Source organism: Dermacentor silvarum, chromosome 5 (genome assembly GCF_013339745.2).
Source record: "Dermacentor silvarum isolate Dsil-2018 chromosome 5, BIME_Dsil_1.4, whole genome shotgun sequence".
Taxonomy (NCBI): domain Eukaryota; kingdom Metazoa; phylum Arthropoda; class Arachnida; order Ixodida; family Ixodidae; genus Dermacentor; species Dermacentor silvarum.
The window spans coordinates 81,682,687-81,707,955 of record NC_051158.1 but is presented as its reverse complement, the minus strand read 5'-3'; the positions used below and the strand labels follow the sequence as shown (position 1 = coordinate 81,707,955).

At 43.2% G+C, this 25,269-nt stretch overlaps 1 protein-coding gene and 1 long non-coding RNA gene across 3 annotated transcripts in view; both read right to left on the bottom strand.

The window, feature by feature from the left end:
* The window catches only part of LOC119453531 (ethanolamine-phosphate cytidylyltransferase), a 38,286-nt gene that overhangs the window by 7,379 nt on the left and 5,638 nt on the right, over positions 1-25,269 (bottom strand). The window contains exons 4-12 of one of the 2 annotated variants that reach the window (XM_037715578.2): positions 15,628-15,713; positions 14,985-15,060; positions 14,071-14,137; positions 9,948-9,995; positions 9,344-9,428; positions 5,998-6,048; positions 4,866-4,958; positions 3,152-3,197; positions 2,763-2,839 (exon numbers count right to left, since the gene is read on the bottom strand). In XM_037715578.2, the coding sequence (XP_037571506.1) occupies positions 2,763-2,839; positions 3,152-3,197; positions 4,866-4,958; positions 5,998-6,048; positions 9,344-9,428; positions 9,948-9,995; positions 14,071-14,137; positions 14,985-15,060; positions 15,628-15,713 (629 nt within the window). The remainder of the gene's footprint in view (positions 1-2,762; positions 2,840-3,151; positions 3,198-4,865; positions 4,959-5,997; positions 6,049-9,343; positions 9,429-9,947; positions 9,996-14,070; positions 14,138-14,984; positions 15,061-15,627; positions 15,714-25,269) is intronic. The other variant, XM_037715579.2, reaches the window with a different exon arrangement.
* Positions 19,697-24,459, bottom strand: LOC125945872 (uncharacterized). The gene is made up of 2 exons (XR_007467176.1): positions 20,436-24,459; positions 19,697-20,148 (listed from the first exon to the last, which is right to left on the bottom strand). It is a non-coding gene; the product is annotated as an uncharacterized LOC125945872 (long non-coding RNA).

Here is a 25,269-nt window from a genome sequence, read left to right as displayed (position 1 = left end):
AAAAAAAAAAAAAAAAAAAAAAATTATTCGACAGCCACATTTGTATGTAGGGGATCACCTGCAGATACACAGTTAAGTGGTGTCCACACAGTTAAGATAATGAATAGAAGGGTAATAGTAATAGTAATACTTGATGATGGTCATGCATGTTGTTTCGTTTTGGGCACATGTTCTTCTCTAACGGCATAATTAACTTTTTCCCTACCAGGGGGAAATAGGTGTTTTTTGTATGTTACGGCAGATGTTTTTTTCTGAAGGAACTACTGCACTCAATATTTAATGTAACACATAAACAGAAAGCAATATGAATGCACTTCTCACGCATAAAAGTTTTATTAACAAGATATGTGTCATAAAAAAAAGATATAAATTCTTAAAATAAAGATTGTACAATAAAATCGAACAAAGTTTGTAAAGATACGCATACACTACTAAGAAAAAAATGTTACAACAATTATGAGATATACAAAATGTATTGCCATCTATTAGACACTATCTCCAAAAAAATCAACATTTTTAATTGAACAGATATTCCGCTACAAAAATTTAACTGCAAGCACTACAGTTGGACGTGCCGGGCTGCGGCCGCCAATGTTCCGGGCTGGTTTGCGTCGTCGTCGCTTCAGACTCAAAGTCAGACGAAAAGTCAGACGTAACGTCAGCGTCCTCTGGCTCGCTGCTATTCAATGTATCAATAAGATCAGCCACAGGGGCAGCAGAATCGTGATATCTGCGATCACCCGAAGCGCGCGCGCCGTTTCCGGAGCCAGACATTTTTGCGTTCTGCTTTGACGATCGCGAAACTTCGGAGCGCGTTTAAAAATCACCGCCTGGTGGGAAAAAAGTAAACTGCTTAGAAAGCAAAAATATAGTTTCTCCTCTTTCACAACCGATGGCGCAGTGTGTCCAAGAGCGGCTGCAGGAGGTCTCGAAAGCGGCGTTTCAAACCATCGATAGCGGGCGGCCATTTTTTCGTTCTCCTTTGAAGATCGCGAAACTTCCGAGCGTACTTAAAAATCACCGCCTCGTGGGAAAAAAGCGAACTGCTTAGAAAACGTTCTCCTCACGTCCGATCGTACAGTATGCCCGTGAGCGGCGCGGCGCGTAAGGTCTCGAAAGCAGCGTTTCAAACCATCGACAGAGCGCTAACGATGCCCAATGGGCACAGTACGGAAAGAGTTAAGGGTGACGCACAGAGTGCCTCATCAGGACCATGCAAACACAGGCCTCACTGGGCCAATCTGAAACCAAACTAGCACTATAGTTGGGTACAACTTAAGAAGACAGGAGGGGCCCCGCCCATATGACCGAAGCGCAGCAGCCGATTTCCTCCGCGACTCGCCCCGGCTTGAAGCGCGGGCTGCATGCTCTCCGTCGGCGGGGACACCGGCCGTCCGGCTCATGACGCAAGTCTTTAGTGCGCGCCCATTGGTGGAGGCTCATATGTATCCGCCTTTGAGGGGGCAAATGCTGCTGGCTTCTAAAGTTGTACCAGACTATAGAATCGTATCTGCGCACTAAGACCTCCATGCAAAGGTACTTGTTCCATTTCTGTGACAACCACACAAAAAATTAATGCATCTACATTTTATAAACCACCTTGGTCACTGCAGACTTATTGTCGGCTCACGAAAAGAGCAGGAGGTCTCCAGATGCCCTGTTTATGTAAAAAAACCTCATGGCTAACATGTCTCATCTATAGTTCATAAATTGTAGTCAACTACTGCCAATCAAATTAATCAGGTTGATGGACGGCTAGCCTCAACAGCCTAGATTGATTCAAGGCTTGGTTCAAGCGCTTTTGTCAAAATGAATTCGGAGGAAACCAACAATTAGCAGCAATGTTCACTAAAGAAACTTCCTTCATTTACTTTCCATATTTGTCAACTTCCTGCTTTTCTGAATTGCCAAAAGGTCTTGCAGTAATAGTACAACTTTTACATGAGCAGCTTTAAAAAGAATGAAAGGCTTGCAATTGTATGCATTCAATTACTTATTTGACAAAATTTTGTCACCTGAAGCTCATTTACTTGTTTCTGCACACTGAGAAATCCCTGCGCGCTCCATGAAAGCAGTTACTTAATTCTAAATGATGCATCACGTAAGCACTGCATTATGGATACAGTGCAGGCCCCATCAAAGGCCACTTCACTTTGGCTAAATTGGTTACAAATGAGCAGTGCATACTATTGAAGCAACCTTGGCAAATCTGCAGGGCTGGCAATTGTAGTATAATTTTCATATTAACAGCCTTTAAATATCACCTAAACAGACGATGTCTGCATCTGGTGGTTAACAGATACAACATAAAGCATGCTACCTTCAAGATTCTTTTAGAGGACCATGGACAGTTGCAGGGGCGACCTAACCTTGGAGGTTGGTCCGAGAAGCTGCACTGGTTCTCAACGATCTCGGCCATGCATCACTTCCAGCAAACAGTAATGGCGACATTTTCTTAAGTTTCGGTATCAAAAGCGCCTCTTTTCTACTAGCTTTTCGTGATACAATCTTTCAAAAGTAAAATTTTGCACGGAGGCTGCTCTAACCTGGCACTATCTGAAACAAGGCTTTTGACGCAGTCTACAATTTCATCGCAATTGGCCTTTACCGTGAATGCCTGTGTGAATTGAGCGACTAAAGTGATGACCAGACGAGAAAGAAAGCATAATGCCAGCAAAAATCCTTCCCTGTGAAGATTGTTTGCGATAGGCACTGACACAATTGCAAGGCTAACAGCATGTATACGACAGAGCAATACTTACAGGGTCTGTGTGGAGCCCGACGATGAGGTAGTCACCCTCGGCCTTGGCCTTCTCCAAGAAATCCAAGTAGCCCACATCTTGAGCAAGCAATGTATGTCAAGGCTATGTACAAACTTCAAAACTGTTCGTAACAGTAAAAGTCTCCACTCGTGCATAAAAGATGCGTATGAATAGGAGACACTAGGCACCGCGAGGCAAACTTCAGAACATCGTGCTAACTAATGGAGCTGGACAGTTACAGTGTTAAACTACATACAGCCCCAGCACCGGGATAGGAGCAATGTAGTATATATACACACCATCAACATTGTCGCTTACAGTGACATGGTAAATGGCATGTCCCAACTGTTGATAAAACTGAGTGCTTATCTGAAATGCTGAAAGGATACGAAAAAGGTCAAAGGCTCCTGCCACGTAAACAATGCGATCTGTGCTCTGGAATAAAGAAACAGATCAAAAAGGTCATCGAGAGGCACAGTGCATCATCATTCTACTTCAGGGAGTGACATCTCTGCAGTAAAGCCGCACACATACACACACACACACACACACACAAAAAAAATAATTATCTTGACTGCATCAGTGGATTACTTAAACTGCACGCAGCTACCAAAAACACTGAAAGAAATGGTTGATTGCCCTTAAAGAAGGCTAACTTACATCAGGAACAAATTAGATACGCGAGTACACAGCAGTCTCTTGAGAGGCTATTTCCTTGCTGCCACAGATGAGCTTGCTCCATCGTTAAGAGTTGGCTAAAGATGCATGCAAGACTGATGACAGTTACTGTTGCGGGAAAAATGAAATCCTACAGGGTGTAAAGTGTTTAACCCTTCAAGGGGTTCAAATTTTGTTTTTATACAGTCGACTCCTGTTAATCCAACCCTTGCAGGACCGCCAGTGTTGGTCAAATTATCCAAAAGGTCAAGTTAACAAACAGGTGCAAAATCAATGGATTTAACAATTTCTTTTTAATTCCTTTAAATAGCCTGTTGTCGTTGACAGGCTACTCCAACACAGTATTACAATAATTATACGAGTCGTCATTGGCCAGTGGCGCGCAGACCTTAACACTAGAGAGTTTTAGATTAGGGGCCCCAAAGTGCTTTGCGGGTGTTAGCGTTGGGGCATGCAGGAGTTTAGAATAGGGCTTTGTGTTTGCGAATAGCATTTTGCGCTTGCAGCGCCACTACAGTGTCAAAGAAAAACTATTGTAAATATTAAAATAAACTATACCATTTTATGATAAGAAGAGTAATATTGACTTTCGTGGTTTTGCATTTAATTACAATTGAGAGGTTATTCTATTAGCAGCAAGCGATTTGTTGCGCTTAATTTTGAGTAACCAACTTTACATGCCTTCACCAGCCAAGCTAATCCACGTTAGGCCTACGAGCCATGAAATCGACAATCGAATTCAGAATTAGCGGCATCTAATGAATCAATCTTCATTACACGCGTTAGCTCATAGAAAGCGATAACCACAGTCACTTCTCCTAGCTTACGAACTTCACGCGTTACCACGAATCAAGCCCAGTTTGGTACTTGGAGAGCCTGTCGCTTCAATGGGTGCCACCAGTGTTTGTTGACGAAAAGCTTTTGGGGAAACTTTTGGGGCTCCCGTTAAATCCGTGAAATAGCATGCCCAACGCAAAACCCAAACGCAGTTTGCGTCTCGCGCATGTGCAGTGGTGTCGACGCTATTTCTTTGGGGCCCCTATTCTAAAACTCTCTACTATCGTCGGCACTGACAAAATCTTCAAAAGAGACATCACCCAGGGCACAGTGTAAGTCGTCATCATCACTGCAGGACAGGTTGCTGCCGTCATTGTCATCGCCTAGAGAACCCGTAGCACCATCTGCTATAATTTCTCATGTTTTCACGCTTTTTAGTAATCACTGCGCGCATGAGGCGGGTGCCGGTGGGGGCGAATTAACCCAAGTGACATGCTTTCGCATTCGAACAGAATGAGTGTTTCTTCCACAGCCCCCTGATGTATGGTTTCTCAGCGGGACTTTCCAGTGCCTTCAACTTAAGCAAAAAAGTAGAGTAAACTGAGGTTGAATTATTGCGAGTCGACACTATTTAAAAAGCTGCAATACCTTTGGCTCCTTGCCCTCGGCAAACTGTATGATTTTCTGCGTCGTCGGCAGAAACTGGGAGATTCCGGTCCACGGGCTATGCGTCGTGGAGTCCTAGAAACAGAAGGAGAGAGAACACAAACAGGACGCCTGTCGAGACACAGACAACAAAATAGGCACAGGCACAACACACTCACACGTAAACACTGACAACGCACCCAAGCAGCCTGCAAAAATTCTCCTGGACTTTAATGGTTTGGTTAGGTTAGTAGTGCCACAGCTCCTCGTGTGAAGTTAGCGCACTTACAACAGTAGCGAGTTGAATTACACAGCTAAACAATTTTAACTAGCAATGAAGCTTAAGTACTAGCCGAGTCATGACAAGCACAATGTCACCTGGTTATATTTCCTTCACTTGTCACAGCTACCGGCAAACTTTCTCAGTTCTGCCGGCTAAGGCAAACATCTTTGCAACGTTGTTCCTTGTGCAGAAGTTCATGCAACTAACAAGGGCACAAGTTACAAATGCAAGGTGCCATACAGAAGGCCTTCCTTTAATGCTTTCCTGCATTGACAGCATCCCCAATATTTATAATATGCAGTGGCATGTTTAGTTGTTTCACACATCAGAATGCCCAACGGAAGAGCACATAGCCTATGCAATGCTGTTTGCAAAGAATTTCTGTCACATGTCCATTAGTAACCTGCAAGCTTTGCTCTGCACTGAACTCACAGCAAAATAAATGCGGCAGTAAGGTAACACGGTCTTACATTCGTCCTAGGAACTTCCTACTCCAGCAAGCATTCGTTCACTATCGATAGTCCCAATTACGGTTAACCTGATCTCACTTCAACGCAGATTCTTTGCTGTGTTGATGTACGCAACCACGCCATTTTTCTCTTTTCTTTTTTTGCACATCTGAAAGCAGAAACTCGGATTCTATCAGTGTATCAGACTAGCGAAGCCGAATTACAAACATATACGAACAGGAGCGAAGTGTCAGAATACTCGGTGACACTGAACACGTCTCAGGACTGTTCTTTCTGCAGTAGAGTGCTACCATTTTAAAGTATTTTCCGCCTGTCCTACCGCAATGATGCAGCGGCGAAAGCGCAGCAGCGAGCCGCCTGCGTTCTCGCAGCATTGACTTACGCCGTTTCCATTGATGCAGGCTGTGGTTAGACCTTCATCAAAACCAGAGAACTGCAGACGTGTAGGATGGGGGGGGGAGTGGAGTGGAAAGGGGGGTCCACAGGGGTCGACAGAGGCGAGTGCGGTTAGGAGGGGACGAGGAGAGGCAGGACACACACGCAGGGACGTGAAGAAAAAATAATAAAGAAGACGGCAACGATACAACGAAAAGCATAAGGGCATAATTAACTCTGGGGAAACGAAAGTCCTTGTCTCGCACAATCACTCGGACATTGTACAGTACATTGTACGGCACAGGCTCATCACGCCGAAGCCGTAAGCCATTCGGAAAGGAAAGAAGAATCCCTATGTCAGTAGATAGATAGAAACTTTATCGGTGAAAAAGAAAAGAGGATTTGGTAACTATGTTAGTAACTTCGCAGTAGTGAAACCTCGTTACAAGAAAGTGAAATACGAAACTAAAACAACTTTGTTATGTTCCATACTTTGTAATAAGCATACATTCATTACAAAAACATTGGCGAGAAACAATTTAGATTTACTTCGTTGCAATGTATCATTCGTTATATCCCTGTTTGTTAGATTGAGGTTTAGCTATGTGACCCCTGTTCCCTGGTTAGCCAATTTTTGTTTTGGATAAACTACTCTGGACGCAGTTGACTGCATCTTGCCAAAAAGAATGCAAATTTGCTTTCTGTTCAATCCAGAATTATATATCCCTGCATCTAAAGTGCCAAAGTAATCTTGCCTGCGCATGTTTGTTTTTTTCGCCCCTCATCTATTCTGATATTTGTCAAGCCATGCAAACAGTCTTATTAACTGTGCTGAATGTCGTTATCATCGGTGCATCATATTTTTTGTGTGTTCCCTTTCTGTTATTTTTCTTTTTTGTTTCACTAGCATAACCATCCACATCATAGATATAGAGAAATTGAGTTTTTCTTTGCCACATTCATTTTTTCACTGTTGCAGCTTTCACTAAGTCACTGAAAAAACAGATTGACACCTATGGGAGTTTCAGTTAGACAGGCTCTGCTCCTGAATGCAGCTGCATCTTAAGGACATACACATCACTATAACGAGATTCCACTGTACATAATAACTATAGTTTTTTTTTTTTCATTGTGACCTTGTACAGAGAAGAATATGGCATTCTGAACACTCTTCAATTGCGAGAAAAAAATTCAACACTATGTTCCACGGCAACTACTGGTATACAATGTCGATCCAATCATATGTTCGGGTACCATCAGTTCGTTTTCCATTCATATAAATGCCATGCAAAACTAGCGCCATCTTTTGATGTTGACCCAAAAGAAAGAAAAATTGCGAATCACTCTTCTAGGAAAAAGAACCTATGCACAGAATGTCCTCCTTGCACAAATTATGCGGGTCGAAATTTTGCCCAGCTCCATAACGAACAGATTAGAACAATAAAATCATCTTCTGCCCGTGACACAGCGAACTTCAGGTGAACAATACTTATATAATTGAAACTATTGGCTGCAACTCTGGCTTACTTCCAATGGCTGCCACATGTCTACTACACATGGCTGCGTAAGCCTACTGTGTGACATATGTAATGTCATCCCTTTCTTAGCTGCTATGAAACGACGCACATAAAATCTCTGCCAGTTCTTATAACTTGTACTTCTACTCCAGTAATGTCATTTTATCAAGGCTAACAGCATAAATGAACAAACAAACAATGTGACTGTTTCAGAAATTAAGCTTTCTTGGCCCCATAACTTCCGTTTAAACAACGATAAAATCATTCAATACCGAAAATCTCAAATAGCAGTTGCCTGATCAAGCCCCAACCATGGGATAAGATGGACAGAAGCAGTGACACAAGAAAGAAAGAAGACTGTACCAAACGCTATCTATACCAGTGGCCTCCAGCACCACCATTGTTCGTACACATACTGACTGCAGCTCTTGCATGGTCAGTGTTATATTTAGAAACTGCGCACAAAAACTTAACGACACTGAACACCTGAAACGGTTGCCGTGAAATCTGACATTTTCAGGTCAAGCATCAAGCATACCAATGACGGTAAAAGGAAATGCTAATACGGTAACATCAAGCTTAATTAACACAGCTCTGCAAGTTAGTGTTATATACACTATTCTACTTACAGGAAACATTTCATAGCAAGTACAATAACAGAAGGAATAATTCCTTAGAAAATGTCACAAAATGCACTCAAAGATTACATGTTGCCGCATAAACAAACGCTCCCACGGTTATTTTTGAAATTAATATTCAGTTTTTAATGCAGGCACACTTCTGCATAGAGGAACTCCTAAAGTGTTTAAATCGCAGTTCTTTTACAATATGCAAATCGTTAGACTATCTTTGATCACCTAAGATTTTCTTTGTATGAACAAATTTTGTCTTTTTGTTCTGCTTAAGCAGGGTCTGCCACAGCAAGACAACTGCAAAATAAAGGAAAAAACAACGAATTCAGGTTCGCCTTCGTGCGAACTTTAATGGCCCCAGTGCCTGTTGGCAAGACTGGCTGCTCACAAAACAAACCTGCCAAGTTCAATCACCTTTCCATTCCAAAATAGCAAAAGGACAAACAAACGTGCCCCGAGGTCACAAGCATGAAGTTAAAGAGGCCATGACATAGTCATCGTCCAACTATTGGCAGTTTATCGCTATAACTGAGAGGAGCCAATATGGTTACATACACATAAAAACTGAGCTGTCAGTGCAATTCGCTGAGCACTGACAGCAAATTGAGCATAAAAAAAAAAAAAAAAAATCTGAGCTGTCAGATCCCAGCCTCTAAGCCTCTCCCACCAAAAGCACTTCTGTGACGTCAAGTGTGGGGCCACTGCTGTGTCGTCTGCTCCAAAACATTTCAAAACTATGTTGTGCTGTGCTGGATTCTCTTGCTCCCCATGCTCTGGCACTTAACGGTGCAGCGAGAGCGCCTCCATTGCATTGTGCGTGCAATTATTTCACTTGGGCGAGAAAACCAGCACAAACAATATACCGCCTGCAGAATGTATTGCGGGCTTACCGCTGGGACGCAGATGCAAAAACTAAACCTTGTGCATACTGCGCATATTGACCATGCAGAACTTGCTTAATTTTGTCACACATCACTGCCGCCCGGCTCAACTGCAATGTAAAAAAAAGTTCTAACACAAATTTTCTTCCGCACCAAATGTGCTCATATTTTGCAAGCTTGCCACAGTTTAACATGCTATACATAATCCAAGCTCAAAAATTTGGTGTCATGGGCCCCTCTAAGGAATACTTTCAAGCACCAAGTAAGTGATTTGCATAAAACGTAATAAGCTGCCATGGAGGCAGTAAAGTGCTGTGACAGACCTTGCTGATGTTGCCTGCATGTTCCTTGTCCACGCCATACTCCTTCGCACCTCTGTGGTGATGTTGCTTGGTCATCAGCAGCATGCTGCAAGAACGCATGCACAATACTTTAAAACAATTATCCTGCATGTGAACTTCCTTACTTTCTTTTTTCTTTTTTTTCAGTTGTACTACTATGCCGCTGTTTTGTGCAGCAAACACGACCCACTTATTATAGCCCTGCAGCGAACACAACTGCAATTCACATGCAATAATAATGTGAGGCTATAAATGCCGAGGAGGGACACATTCAGTACACGCTACCTCGGATATGAGGTAATGGAGACAATTACAACCACATGTGAAGGCTCAACCAGATCACTTTAATGTGGATTACTTCAGGCTACAGGAGATTGTCACATGCACCAAGATGTCAATAGACGAGCACTTTTGCACTTTGCCCTTTGGGATGTAGCTCCCGTGAGCGTAAATCAGACCTGCAAACTCATGCGCAGTACTAGCAGAATGCCACAGCTACCTGTTCAAGCAGCACACCTATCGCATGCAATCCTAGAGCAGAAATAAGGATAGTGTGATTGAAAGAAAGGCAACTGGAAGCACTCACCGGCCAACAAGATCTGTGGTTGAAATTCCTGCTGTCCGTTTGCACTCTCTGCAGGGTGAACAAATGCAATGGCACTAAAGAACTTGCGAGGTCTTTGTGGAAGTGAAAAAACATCCTGCAAGTAACCACTGTGCCAGCAAACTTTCACTATCAGTATCACAAAAAGAGGTAATGTTTCTCAAAAAACTTCCTGCGAGCAACAAGTGGATTATGTCTTCTTGCAACCACCATGGCTTCACTTCTTTGAAAAGCGCAACCACATGCAGGCAATTTTCAAGTGACAACGACAAGTGACAGCAACAAGTTTGGCAGTCGCAGAGGGCGATCCGTTGCCATTACTTGTTGCATTGCTAGTTTTTGGACAACCAGAAACTTTTTCCCAGTTGCCTGGAAGTCCACGTGGCCATTGCGAAACAACATGGCATCGTGATTGCGAAGCCATGATTGTCGACCGTGACTGCGAAACAACAGGGCAGGAACCGAGCCAGCCCTAAATTTGACCTGAATTTGTTCGTCCTACTTACTCTTCATCGTGACGGTAAGAAATAAATGCTAAATACAGCCTTCGTTTAGTATAGTCGCACGCTGAGGTTAAAGTATTGGTAATGTTCTGACATTACTGCGATCATGATAACAGAAAAAACATGCAGTATCTTGTGACCAACATTTGAAGGCAGGTGTGGGAATGCATCAGGAATACAAAGATGGAGATTAGAAATGCTATTTTTCAGCCGATTTTTGGTCTCAAAGAGACATTCCCCCATTACGACTGGTGACATAGAACACTTATTCACTGGTGATGACAGCGTACTAAAACTAGGACATACTACATTCTGGTTAAAACGTTGGCTTCGTGGCACATTTGCAATTTGTTTATGGGCTTATGATTGTGCTTTATCAGGTAACAATGACAATTTGTCGAAACTTATTTTTCGTGATGCCGCACCCATGTGGTTGCCCCACTGCGGCATGACAAGCTGTCACATTGTTGTTGCTATTGCTTGAAAATCGCATGCATGTGGTTGCCTCTTTATGCTTCTCTGCACAAGAACATGAATATCACTAGCCTATCCACAAATTCTGTTGCAAGTAGCGGCTGTTGTGTGCATAAACTTTCCGCCCTGTTTATTTGCCATTGTATCACTTTAAGATGAGGAGCAAGGCACGACATACAATAATCACAGCACTATGCTCGGCAACAGCATTCTGCAATGGGCACCTTTGCTTGCTGTAGCTACACTTTCAAGCAGTGCAAGCATCAAACTAAAATAAATCAAATGCTTTTGCTAAAGGTGTCCCAGTACAGTTAAGTGGTCATTACCTCTGCTCGTTATGCCGCTATGCTTGTTATGCACTACCTCTGCCGCGTTCTTGAAGGCCATCGCGACATTTTTTTACTTTGACAGTTGACCCTTAGCTCAAACGTCCGTCGTGACCCACCCCATAAATAACGGGAACCCTATTCACCGACGTCCATATCGTATTTCTGCGTCGGTACAAGGAGTTATCCAACAGAAACTCAGAACGATGCTTGAAAAGTACATTTTCGAGTCTTCCTGTAGTCCCTGGGCTTCTCCTGTTGTACTTGTCAAAAAGAAGGATGGAATGTGGCGCTTTTGTGTGAATTATCACCACCTGAACAAAATCACAAAAAAGGAGGTTTACCCTTTGCCACGCATTGATGACGCTCTAGACTGCCTGTACCAGTGCCACCTATTTTTCTTCAATCGACTTACGGTCCGGCTATGGCAGATATCCATCGACGACACTGACCGAGAGAAGACTGCATTTGTTACCCCTGATGGTCTTTATCAGTTCAAGGCGATGCCTTTTAGTCTCTGTAACACACCGGCCACCTTCAAACGAATGAAGGACTCTTTGCTTCTGGGGTTCAAGTGGTCCACCTGTTTGTGCTATCTGGACGACGTCATCATTTTCTCGCTCACATTTGACACGCATCTCGATCGTCTTTCAGCCATTCTTGATGTGTTCCGCCAGGCCGATCTCCAGTTGAACTCTTCAAAATGTCACTTCGCTCGCTGCCAAATCACCGTCCTAGGACACCTCGTGGATGCCACAGGCGTGCGACCTAATTCGGACAAAATTTGTGCCGTTACAAACTTTCCTGTCCCGCAGTCTACAAAAGACGTTCGTAGTTTCATAGGGCTGTGCTCCTATTTACGGCGCTTTGTAAAGGATTTTGCGACCATTTCACGTCCCCTTACCGACCTCTTGAAGAAAGACGTCTCGTTTTCTTGGGGTCCTGATCATGCCACATCATTTTCTCATCTCACTACTCTCTTTGCCATGCCTCCAATCCTGGCCCACTTTGACCCGTCTGCCTCAACGGAAGTTCGAACTGATGCCAGTAGTCACGACATAGGAAGCAGGGTTAGTATAACACTATCGTGGACATGATCACGTTATAGCCTATGCCAGCCAACTTTTATCACCCACCGAGCGCAATTATTCAATCACTGAGCGCGATTGTCTCGCTTTTGTGTGGGCAGTTGCTTAGTTTCATCCATACTTGTACTGGACATCCATTCTGTGTCATCACTGAACGCCACGCTCTCTGCTGGCTATCCTTGCTCAAGGACCCCACGGGACGACTCGCTCACTGGGCTTTCCGCCTGCAAGAATATACCTTCTCCGTCGTATATAGACGGGACGCTTGCACCAGGATGCAGATTGTTTGTCTCGCTACCCAGTGGAAGAACCGGCAGATGCGGACGCCATCGCTTCCATTTTCCCCGTGTCCCAGTTGCTTCAAATCTGCAACGAACAACGCCGCGATCCTTCGTTACAAGCCCTCATCGACCGTCTGGAGTCAACGCCAGGTGACGCCTCTCTCCAGATGTTTCACCTCAAAGAGGGGACATTATACCGCCACAATTTGGATCCCCACGGCCCTGACCTTCTGCTCGTCATTCCATCACACCCGTGTTCGACTGTCTTGCGCCAACATCACAGCACTCCCTTGGCTGGGCATGTGGGCATTTCACGCACATACGACCGTGTACGCCATCGCTTCTTTTGGCCGAGTCTTGCCCGCTCCATGTGGCATTATGTTGCCGCTTGTGAGCCCTGTCAGCGCCCGGAAGAAGCCCTCCACCACTTCCAGCTGGATGTCACCAGCGAATCGACATCCCACCCGAACCCTTTTTCCGTGTTAGTCTAGACCTTCTTGGGCCGTTTCCTCTCTCGGGCTCCGTAAATAAATGGGTCGCCGTCGATACCGATTATTCTACGCGGTACGCAGTCACAAGAGCCCTCCTGACAAGTTGCGCTACTAACGTCACTGAATTTATACTCTACGACATCATATTAGTGCACGGTTCTCCAAGCCAATTACTAACTGACCGTGGCCATAGCTTTCTCTTGGCACTCGTCGAAGACATCCTCCACTCCTGCTCGACAAAGCACAAATTCAGCACGTCCTACCACCGACAGACCAATGGCCTCTCAGAGCGCCTCAACTGGACCATCACCGACATGCTTTCGAACTATGTTGTGGCCGACCACGACAACTGGGATCTTCATTTATCATATGTGACGTTAACATATTATTCATCGCGTCACGACACCGCCGGCTATTCACCGTTCCATCTCCTATACGGCTGAGAACCCGCGTGTAAATAAGTTGTAAATAGCCTTGGGCATCAGCTACACGTAACAATATACGGTAACACTTTTAACCAGTACAAGTATCAAAAAAGAAACCAAGTGATTTTGCTAAGGGTGTCCCACTGCTGTACAATGTAGCTCTTTTTATAGCAATAGCAATTATATGGAAACTCCAGGCAAATTTCGGACGTCATTATCACAGAATCGTCATTTTCACAAAATTGTCTTCTCTCATTCTACATAGCTTAAATAATCAGTAAATCAGCAGCAGCAGTAATCAGCAGCTGTGATACAGCTTCTAGTGGGGCACAAAATAATCAGATTGGTTAAAGAGCACTAGCAGCATGAGTGGCAATACCGGTCAAAGTTTTTGACCACATTGTGAATCTAGAAAATGTCATTATGCAGATAAAGCCTGATTAAAATATGCTGCAATGCATACAAAGGCAGAATGCAGCACTAGAGAGATAATGGTGATTTTAAACATAGAACTCACTTGTAACGACCACTCTCTTTGACGTAGCGGTAGGTGTCTTCTCCAGACGCATCCAACGTGATGTCATCTGCAACCGATTGTTTTTTGTTTGCTTCAGTGCTATAACTCTGAGATGGTTGAAAGTGAGTGCTTGAAAGTGGTTAAGCGATTCATCATGATTCAATAATAAGGAACCAAACATGCAGCAATTAATTTTCTTAGTTCATGCTCTTATCTGTGTAGTTTGGATGCCAAAGGCCCACATGAAGCCTAAGATGTATGCAGAGAAGTCAGTGGATCACCAACTACCGGAATCGTTTTTTTTTTTCTGTCCAGAAATAGCTGACAGAATAGCTGGCAATGCAAGATTCTTAGCGTTCCTTGAAAAAAAAAATCTATGACATCTTCCCTTACATGTCTGACTATCGAATTAGATTGTGAAATTCAAGTGCCAATTGTGACAACCTAGTATTTGTTGCTTGACTTGTTGAATATGTAACAAAACAGAAGAAATTACACTGTACCATTCAATGCATGTACCTTGCATAGCTGAAGTGAATCCTTTGTATCGGCAAACAGTTGTCGCAGTACATACAAGTACATGGCATTGAGTCTGTCAATCATTTTTTTTTTTTTGGCATTGCTGTCTGAATGTTATATGTTGCGCGCAAGAAACAAGGCCTTGGTAGGCAGTAAAAAGACTCCTTTACCACGCTGGCTCTGCCAGTACGTGTGCCTTCTGTATTTTGACCGTGATTTATGTTCTTTCATCTCAAAGTACATAACTGCTGTACATAACTTCTGAAACTATGGATAAAAAATAAACGCAATGCAATCTCTTTCCTCTGAGCAAAGCATTTGAGTCTTGTAACATCTTTCGCATTGAAGTTGGAGGTACGTTTTTCCAAGGGCTGCGACAATACGCACAATCTTACCTCCATGAACACAGAAGTTGCACTTGTACTTGTCCAAGGTTTCTAAAGTCGTGATGTAGGGTGCACCCTCGACGACCTGCGTAAGGAAGACAGAGCGAAAATTTTATCAAAATGTGAATATACAGGAATGTAAAAGTGACAAAAACCCTTATCTCTGAAAAGCATGAAAAGCATGCTCACACATACACTCAAGATTGCACTACGCATATACGGCCACATGTTTCATAAAAAAAGAAACACTATACAATAAAAGCTCGCACTTGTGCCTGTTTCATTGAATTCAGTTTATTTAACACTAACTATACTGGGGAGATAACTAGGCAAACTGTCATCATATCATGCCAGGGTTTATTACATGGCAGCAGATACAAAAAGTTCTGCATCTGCTACAATGCAATGGACCATTCTAATGTTCAATCACCACAGAAATAAGAAAGCAAGTAAAGCTCAGCAGAACCGACTCAAAATTATGTTAGCACATTACAGGTTAATACAGTTGAAGATAATTAATCATATAAAATTTACTATGCAGTAATCATAGACACCCGAAGGTGCGGTAGGAAATGAACTGGAGGGCTGTGTGCAGCAGAATGGAATGCCACAGCGCCGGCACATCGGACATGAGACATCTTGCACAACGCACCTCGTCAACCCACTTGATGGCACGAACCATCTTGTATCTCTCCTGCTCGGTGAACACGGGTGGTCCCTTGTGGTTCTTGATCTCCTCTGGTCACGGAAAGCCATGCAAGAGAAGAATACAAGACAAGATGTAAACCGACTATTCATAATGATATGTGTCGTAATTTTCAACAGGTATTCCAATGCAGTGCTAATCTCGAACAAAACGCTTGGAGGCCTACCGAAACACACTAAAATATTGCGATATAACCTAACAAAGTGCTGTGACAAACATGTTAGTGGAGTTACTAGCACTCAACAGGAAGAGGCAGGCAAAAGCGACAAAGTGGATTGTCATATGATAACTCCACATTCTAAGATCTCAAAACCACAGTGATTCATTCACAGCCAGTCATGAAAGATCCCGATTGACATCCTGATTGTTTCCCACCATTATTTCCACACTCCCCAAGTTCCAGTCTGTCCACAGGTGTGCAGACTGTTTGAACTAAAGAAAGAAAAGAACACACTGGTACATGCAAGAGTTATGTTTACATGGTTGTATAAAGTGAATAGCTGTTTTACCGAGCAATTATCCAGTCTTCTGGAAAGCTGGGGGCACAGTGCTCCAGTACTCTGTATATTATAAAACTGTAAAAGCAAGAATTGCTTTACTGCGTGCATTTATCAATACTTATAAGCAAAAATAAAATTAATTGTGGGGGTTAACGTCCCGAAACTTCACACCGGGATATGAGAGGTTCCATGGTTTTTCTGGATTAATTTCAGCAACCTGGTGTTCCTTAACATGCACCAGAATGCAAGTACACGAGCACTTTTCATTCAGCCACCATCGAAATGTGGCCATCATGGCCGGGAACCAAACTTTTGACGTCCTGCTGAGCATCAGAAGACAATTGTTTCCGAACACGTACAGTCATTGCAACAGTCACAGGCCTGTGGCTCCACATCGCGCAAGTCACAAGAGCAGCCAAGATTTGAATGGCAAACGGAACAGTGCAGCAAACGTCCTTGACATTCGCTATCACAGTTGCGCCACGGTGCTTCAGACAAGGGAGACAAGAGCACTGATAATACTGGGTTTGCCTTTGACAAAAGTCAAGGACCTCGGATGCACTGCACGACCGGCTGCCTGAAAGCAACTAGGCTGCACTGCATGTCTGGTGACCGCAAGTGCAGCCATAAATGAAAAATACGTACATCAAGTCCCACTAAACATGACAACAGAAACTCTGCAACCTCAGGACTGTACACACATCGAGATATGCGGTGATCGTTACTGATGCCAAAGAAACGCGGAGGGCTATGGGAGATGCTTTAATGGAGGGTGTTGACTTTTAACAAGCTCGGATTCCTTGCGGAGCACCGAACCAAAATTATGTAAGCATTCTGTTTTAACCCAAAGGTCATGCCACAAGGCATTATAATAAAAAAAAAAGATCTAAGAAGCGTGCGCGACTATGTTCAGGAACTGCAGCAATGTCTCTGAAAACTTCCATCACCCAACTGCTGTAGCTGTCAGCACATGTAGCTTTAATGCAGCCTTTACTGCCATCTGAATTCATCCTGATTGCACGCAGTGCAGAGCACGAGCAAAGTAGCCGGTCAAGCACTTGTCATTAACACAGGCGCTGAGCACTCGGGACATGTTCAGCTATGAGAGACCCCAAAGTGGGGGAGGTGTCAGATGCGTTCTTTTAATGTTCACGTAAGTCTAAGTACACGAGCGCTTTTGCATTTCACTCCCACAGGAGCGCAGCTGCTGCAATCGGGAACCAAATCCACGAACTTGAGCTCGGCAGCAAATGCCGCAGCCACTCGACCACTGGAGCAGGTATGCAGTGCATCTATTTAAACAACAAAAACCACGGAAAACGTCGCACGTGTCCCACATTCCGAAGGGATGATAATATGAACTACAACATGTAAGTGGTGAAAATTTCCAAGAAGCACTAGTGCATTTCCAGAGCCATTGAGCAGAAATGGAAGAGCCTGGAAGCATGTGTGATACAAAGCGATACTATCGCAGCTTCTCGAGGATTCACGCAGCGCAATGGCCAGCACTATGCCGGTGCGCACTCCCACTACTAGCTTTAGTTAATAAATAAATGCTGATAAACACCAAACTTATGCAGAAAAGAAATAATAAATGCCGAAAAACATCCGCCAAATTTCTTTAAAAATAAACACCAAAAATGTGGATCCCTACTTAGAACGATACTATTTTTTACACTACTGTACTATATCAGTACCAATGAGCAACGGATGCACAGTCAACTTTTGCATGTGTTCAATGACGAAATAAACTGCTTACTACAATGCTTCCATGCCGTGTTATCAGTTACAATTAAATCTGGCCACTGGATGTCTGTGCCAAAATGAGAAATAACGCGAAATCCAGGAAAAGAAAAGTATTGGGGCCGAAACTCCCCACTGGGGAATTCTCATATAGTGCGTAGCATTCATTGGAATCATTACTTATGAATCTTATACTTTAACCTTCAAAGCCAAGACTGCCGTATTTTAAAAGATAAGCAACTCCAAAGAATACCACGCACACTATGAAGATCTCCCCAGTAAACTCTTTTGTACCACCAGTCTTGTGTTTCGTAAGTGAAAGATGCTTCCTTGGCGATTTCACAAGAAAGATCGAACCTTCTTGTCTTTCCTTACCAAATTTAACGACGGGAGACAACTCCCCCCCCCCCCCCCCCCTTTCCAAAGAAGAGGTCCGGTTAATGATCAAAGAATCCTACGCACTATTTGACAATTCCTCAGTGGGGAGTTTCTGTCCCATTTTTCTAGCACCAATCTTGTGTTTGGTAAACGAAAGATGCTATACGTGGTACACTGTTTTATTGATAGTTTCACGCTTGATAACACGTTCACCTGCGTTCCAACGCGTCTCTTTGAAAAGCTGCAGTCTCATAACTGCACACGCATCATTGCTACTATTGCAGCGGTTCAGCCTGTCGAGGTGGCCAAATCAAAATGCAAGACGTGCCTCAATGTGCTGCCTTGCTCGTGAGAAATTCAAAAGGGTGTTCTTTGCAGCTTGTCGATGCATACGTCTTAGGTGTAAATGGCCTCTCTTGAAGTCGGAGAAGCGCAGAGCAAAATTAGTTTTGAAGAAAGACTCGGGAACGTGGATGAAAATAAATGGCCGGCTAAAGTGCACAAGTTCTGTACCTGAAAAGCGTGGACACAGAATGGAGGAACAGGTCAAGAAAGCTGGCAATACAGGGTAATTGAAAGTGTGAATAGACAACCAGGAGTCATCAGAAAGGAAGTGAGAGATGCAGAGACAGTGAATTGGATGCAAAGAATGGAAACAAAAGGCACCATGGAGATTTACAAGAATGAGAAGAAAGAAATTAGAAGGGAGAATCTGTACGGATAACACAAATGGCAGTGCCTTGCCATTTGAGGCTCGAGCTGGTTGCCTAAGGACAAAAAACACACCGCAGCAAATATTCGGAACTAGATGAGGCATGTGTATACTGCAGCAAAGATCCGGAGAGCACTCAGCACATCCTAATAGGAATGTGAAGGGATTCACCCAGCAAGAACCGTATAGTAATGTACACCTTCCTAAAGCGCTTGGTTTAAAGTGGATGAAAGCATCAACCGGTCAGCACTCAAGATAATCAAGAGGCGTTTAGAGTAGCGGTGAAAAAAAAAAAAAAATGCAGGGAAGAGATTGATACGACTGGATCCGTTACAGGCATAGGTAGTCATACAAGGTAGCTAGAGAAGTTTTGAGGAAAAGAAAAAAGATTAAGGAGATGCATGCAAAAAATGGTAGAATGAAAAGCCTGTATAGCATACCTGATTAACTCAAGCAAACTAGGTGACTATTTCTCACCGCCTAGTTTCAAAGGGGATGCCCATAAATCATCCTCAAAGCACGAAAGAGGAGCCCCGCTGGAGCACATGCCTCATACATAACTTGCTTTGACAGTGACAATACATTGTGTCGCAATATTGATTCATTGCTAACGCATTACCATCGACAGTTGACATGAGGTGGGTTCTCTTGCAATTTTTTTCTTTTACCGGTTCTTGCTTTCTTTCTTTTTTTGTGCAGACACCCAGTAGCCAGATTTAATTGTTAACCGATAGTTGCTTAGCTGATAACGAGGCATGAGCATTTTATTAAGCAGTTTATTTTACCATGGAACACACACGAAGGTTCACAGCGCAGCAGATGCTTGTTGTTGCATCCAAATACTGTTAAAATCAGTAATGCTATAAGTGGGGGTACGACTCTACTTCTGTTTATCTATTTAAATGTTTGAATGCTTGTCCTCTGCTTATTTTTCATACAACTTGTTTATAACAGTGGGATAATATTTTTTCAATTGAACATTCTTATAAGTGGGTTCGATTGTATTTTATTCTTTCGAAAGCGTCACAGATCAAGAACAACTGCACTGTGAAAGGTGTGCAGCGAGGCTTCTATGACCTCACTTCATACTTCCGGAGCTTCTGCATTGTTGCCAGCTAGATATAGTTCAAACCTCTGTGTGAACCAGTGGCGCACCGACGGGCGGGGGGCATTCGGGGGTTGTAACCCCCCCCTGAGGCCGACTTAACCCCCCCTTTTGTTTAACCCCTTTTCGTTCCTTACGCATTTGAGTGCTGCAACTAAGATGCAAGACGCATAATCGTCTGCACACTCGCAAAAAGTGCATTTTTTGACAATTTCCCATGAAGAAATCGAAATTAGTGCTGTTTAGATGGTATTGGCAAACTGTCAACCGCCCCCCCCCCCCCCCCCCCCCCCGGCAGAGATCCTGGGTGAGCTACTGGTGTGAACGTACAGCCTTTGTCAAAAGTATACAGGCTACACCATGCCTTCAGCATACGTGTAGTTCAGCTGTGTGCTGTGGCAAAAAGACAATGACATCTGTGACTTTGGTCGCACAAATGACTTTGATGCTACGATTAAGGTGTGGAATTCAAAACTAAACTTTAGCTTTAATTTCCCTGGCAGTGATCAACATTTTCACACCCAAGAAATGAAAAGGAACTTTTTCAAATATGATTTGTCAGCATAAACTGACTTAGTGCCTCTTGAGGAACGAGCCTGGTCTTGAGAAAAAAACATTTTAGGAACAAATGAGATCATAAGCAAAGATGGACCTCATATTCAAAATAAGCAAGTAAAATTACACACATCTACAAGTTCTCAGCAACAGACCTCAAAGAATAAAGGTCTTTAAATATATTTGTCTAAAACCAGGCTTCCCCGCTAAGTGTCCCTCTGAAGGAACTCTATTTTAGAAAAAATTAAAAAAGTACAGACAGTGAAAACATGTTCACAGTGAAAAACAGCTACACGCAGAATCTTGTTTTCTGGAAACTCTGCTCTCTCAGTTGTGAAGTGCCATTATAATCTAAGTTCCAGGATTTGCGATCAAGGCTATCATAAGAGTGATGGCTGACATTCCTAGCAGTGCCTCAATTGGTCTGCATCCATGCAGCATCCTGGTGGTGAAGATAGGTCGGAGTGTCCAACTCGTGTCATCCATTGTCTCACTCTTAAGCACACCCACCCTTCCTTCCTGAAACCCTAATCAGCGTGCTCGAGTGCAGCTCTCTCAAGAGGTGTATCCCGGATTGCTAGCGTTCAAGTGTGGTCCACGCCCACACAACCAGCCATCCGGGTCACGTGCCCATGCTATCTCCAAGAGCGATACGCCACACACGCAACAGGCGTGAGTAAAAAAACACTGGCAACGTCACAATCACACTTTTGTCACAATCCTGCACTTGTGCAGAAATTAACAGGATTATAAAAACAAAACAAAGAAGGGAGTGTAATCTTCAGTCCGATCAATAGCCAGCGCCAGAAGTACATTTACAGTTGTAAGCCCAGCGCTCCTTCTACTTCTTCCCTCGTGTAAGCATTTAATCACTGGTTCCTGTTCGGTAAAATTTTACCGTTCTTGTTGGATATACACGGTTCTTGTTGGAATACGGCTTAAAAGGTACAGTGCTGTCCACTGTTACAAGTAACTCTCTAATGCGTGTCTCAGTTTGCAAGCACTCTAGCTGCAAGTGCAGAACATCCTACGTCAATGTCCTGTGCAGGTGTGTAGAAAGGTGCCAGCGCCACCAGCCACAAATCATCTGCTGCAAACCCGGGCGACTGCACACCTGCCAGACGAGAAAATTCACTCTGTACTCACATGCTCCCTTTAACAGTGGACCGCCCTGTACAATCCAGTTGATTTTCGAGTACAAGAGAAAGACGGTACCAAAGCCAATCAAAGACGGTGAAAGTTGAGATGAACCAAGAGTGCTGTGGTGAGACGTGGAAGGAACAATGCCCTGTCTAAAGTTACTTATCCCCAGAAAGCCTGAACACCATTCGACATCAAGGAAAATTTTAACAACTTGATGACCTCTATTCCTGGTTGTGGAAGGTACATTAATAACAAAGAAGATTATTTGCATGATAAGTTGATTAGTATAGCAGTAATTATTGAGTAATTGGCTTGCTAAACTCTCCACAACTGAAATTTTACTCCACCCGATATACATATAAAAAAAAAAATACTACTATGGCTCTTGCTTTAAATTTCTTGCGCATAAATAATCACTTTGAGGTATGAAACTAAGCGAATTAAATATGATACATTGGGCTTTGTGGGGTTAATTGAATAAGGAAGATTATTAAATGCGAGGCCCCGCACGAAAGGAGGAATGAAGAAGCAGAGAGAATGTGTAAAAGCTATGTAAGTTAATCAGACACTTTTAAACGTGCAGCGTTTCATGGGACAGCCTTAGCACTCGCAGAGGGACCTCAGTCACAGCCTAGACGACGAATACAAGCGAGATGAGCAGCAATTAAGGAGGCTGCGAGAGAATGCGACATTAAAGAAATTCCCTCTCAACAAAAGAGAACAGATAAGGATGGACGGTCTGTGTGAGAAAAGCCATCAAAGAAAGAGCACATAAAGCAGCACCCAAGTAGGCGAGCAGGAGCGTTATGGGTGCAAGCGCAATTTGTCCTCAGTTGCGCTGCTGCATGCCAAGTGCATGAGAAGCTTGTGACCCATTTCAAAGAGATCTTTGCACACAAAGGGCCTGCTACATGTCCTTCGGTGCTGTTCTTAAACCAGTACGATACATAGTTTCTTTGTAGAAACTGTACAACACGTCTGGCATGTAAAGACATGACACCTGGCAAGTACAAAGGCTGAGAAGCACTTGTATCTTAATTTTATACTAAGGTTGGTCTCGCTATGCCGGATGTGGCATCACAGACATTATCGTGACATCATGACACAGAGCAAAACTGGCTGATGTGATGCATTAATAGGGCTAGGTACGACGACGTCGTTCATAAAAAGAATGAACAAGAGGGCCGTAAATGTTTCTCCTGGTTATGCTCTTGCGTGGCAGCTGCAGCCATTGCAAGAACGGAGCAAGGCAGCATATCATGACACATCAACCTCTTAGATACCAAAACTGAAACTGGTTCACAGAAACAAAATGTTATATAGTAAATTATTTAGGGCACTCTGATGCTTCCCAGTATTCTTTTTTCTCAAGGGTATAGGGAGATTAAAACTTCGCATAATGAAACTAAAACAGAAAGACAAAGTCCAAACCGTTATGTCAGTACTAGTTCAAAGTGTGCAAGAGGGCCTAGAATGCTATGCACTGAAGATGCCAGGCTGTTAAGAGGAACTGCTTTGCGCAAAAAGGTGCTACGTTCATGTCGAGTTGGCGCTTCCTACACGGCTGACTACCATAAAGGAAAAAACATCGGCAAGCTTGCTGGCACAAGCATCAATGAAGGACAGAAGATGCAACCAACAAGGAAAAGAAAGTGTGCCAAGTAAGTTATAAAAGAACCAAAAAATGAAACCTTTGGAGCTGAATATTTTGTTAACACTCCCTTTTTTTTTTGCCGCCAGAATGTCCACTATCCAAAGAATACAAGTAAGCCTAATATCAGAGGACAAAGTTGGTGGAGTGCCCACGCCACGTGCCAACAGACGCGTCAGGTTTCAACCAAGGCCAAGAACGTGACACGTCGCAAAGATATCTCTCTTATCGCAGATACCAGCACAGCTGTCAAACTACACGTGTTCAGAAGAAAAGCCCGAAATTTTTCCGCTGTGACGATGGAAGCTTCAAGTAAGGAAGGAACTCACAGAGCCGAACCAAATTTTCTCCATTATGGCTGTTGTCATTTGCAGAAGGTCTGCATAATAAACCACTAATCAACAAAACCGCTGTCAATAGGGCTTGCATGAGCTATGATATGTTGTTTTGAACTTAACATAGTTCTGATTCCTTCCAATAGGACATAAATGGCAGAAATTGCAAGTGATCGTGCAGTACGATGCAGAAGCAGCAGAAAAAGTAAAAATTCCAGAAGCATTGATGGTACACCATCATGCAATTTTCACATAAATGTAGAGAGATACATGGGATTTTCTTTTATAGCAAAATGTATAACTGATAAAATAGTTCAAACTTGTCGCTGACAGGATGGATATTATCAGCAACTCCTTTGAAGTGGAGTGATAGTTGATGCCACACTTTTACCTTTATTCTGAATTTATTATCGGCACTTGAAATGTGTGATTCAATGGTAAAACACGCTAAGCTCTAGCACTGACACGTGAATGTAGAATTTAAAAAAATTTTTAACGCACTTTGTAGCAAGGCCAATGCTTCACGAGACACTGCCACAGCATCATCATCATCATTAGCCTATATTTATGTCCACTGCAGGACGAAGGCCTCTCCCTGTTATATCCAATTACCCCTGTCTTGCGCTAGCTGATTCCAACTTGCGCCTGCCATAGCATATCTGACTGTATAACCATAAGTGCAGCGAAAATAAATACCTCCACATGGCTCTTGTCTCATCACATGGCGAGGCTAAAGATAACCTAGCGCATGCACTCCAACATGTCTTTACATCACAGCACCTGTATACTTCATACGCTTCACTGATAGAGCTATGCCAATAAGTGTCCCAGCATTGTATTGACTGGGGAACTATCGTTTGACATGAATCCGATGGCCCCTGTTTATATTTTTAAAAACTAGGCCAACATCTAAAATGCTGCTAAATTTCACTTCATGTCGTTCAGCACTTTCTGGTGTCATGTGCACACGAAAATAAGACATAACAGACAAACAGAGAACTTCTCAAGTATTTTCAGTGTATAACATATAAAACTTCATACACTGTAGATCTACCCCACTATCGCTTAACTTTTTTTTTCTTTATATAATTGGCTTAATATTATTTTGCTTTCTTACCACTCCTTTCTGTAGTGTGTTCGGGCCTCAAAAGTATGTATAATATATAACAGTGCCCAATGGCCGCTCCCAACCGAAAGGATGACACCTTTGGTTTGAGAAATTTAATCTGAAGGCAGCCCTTATTTCACTTACTGGCTTACCTCAAATATTTTTCCTTGCTTCTCTTTTTATTGCAAGTAAAATAGACCGCTCCATGTGAATAAAAATGTTCAGAACTATAGCAAATTCCATGTCAAATTTTGCATCCTTAGTTTTGATGCAAACAGAAGCAACTGATTAAAACTTTCATTGTATCCAATAACTGCCAGTCTCAGTGTTCAATGTAATTTGTAAAAAACAAAAGATC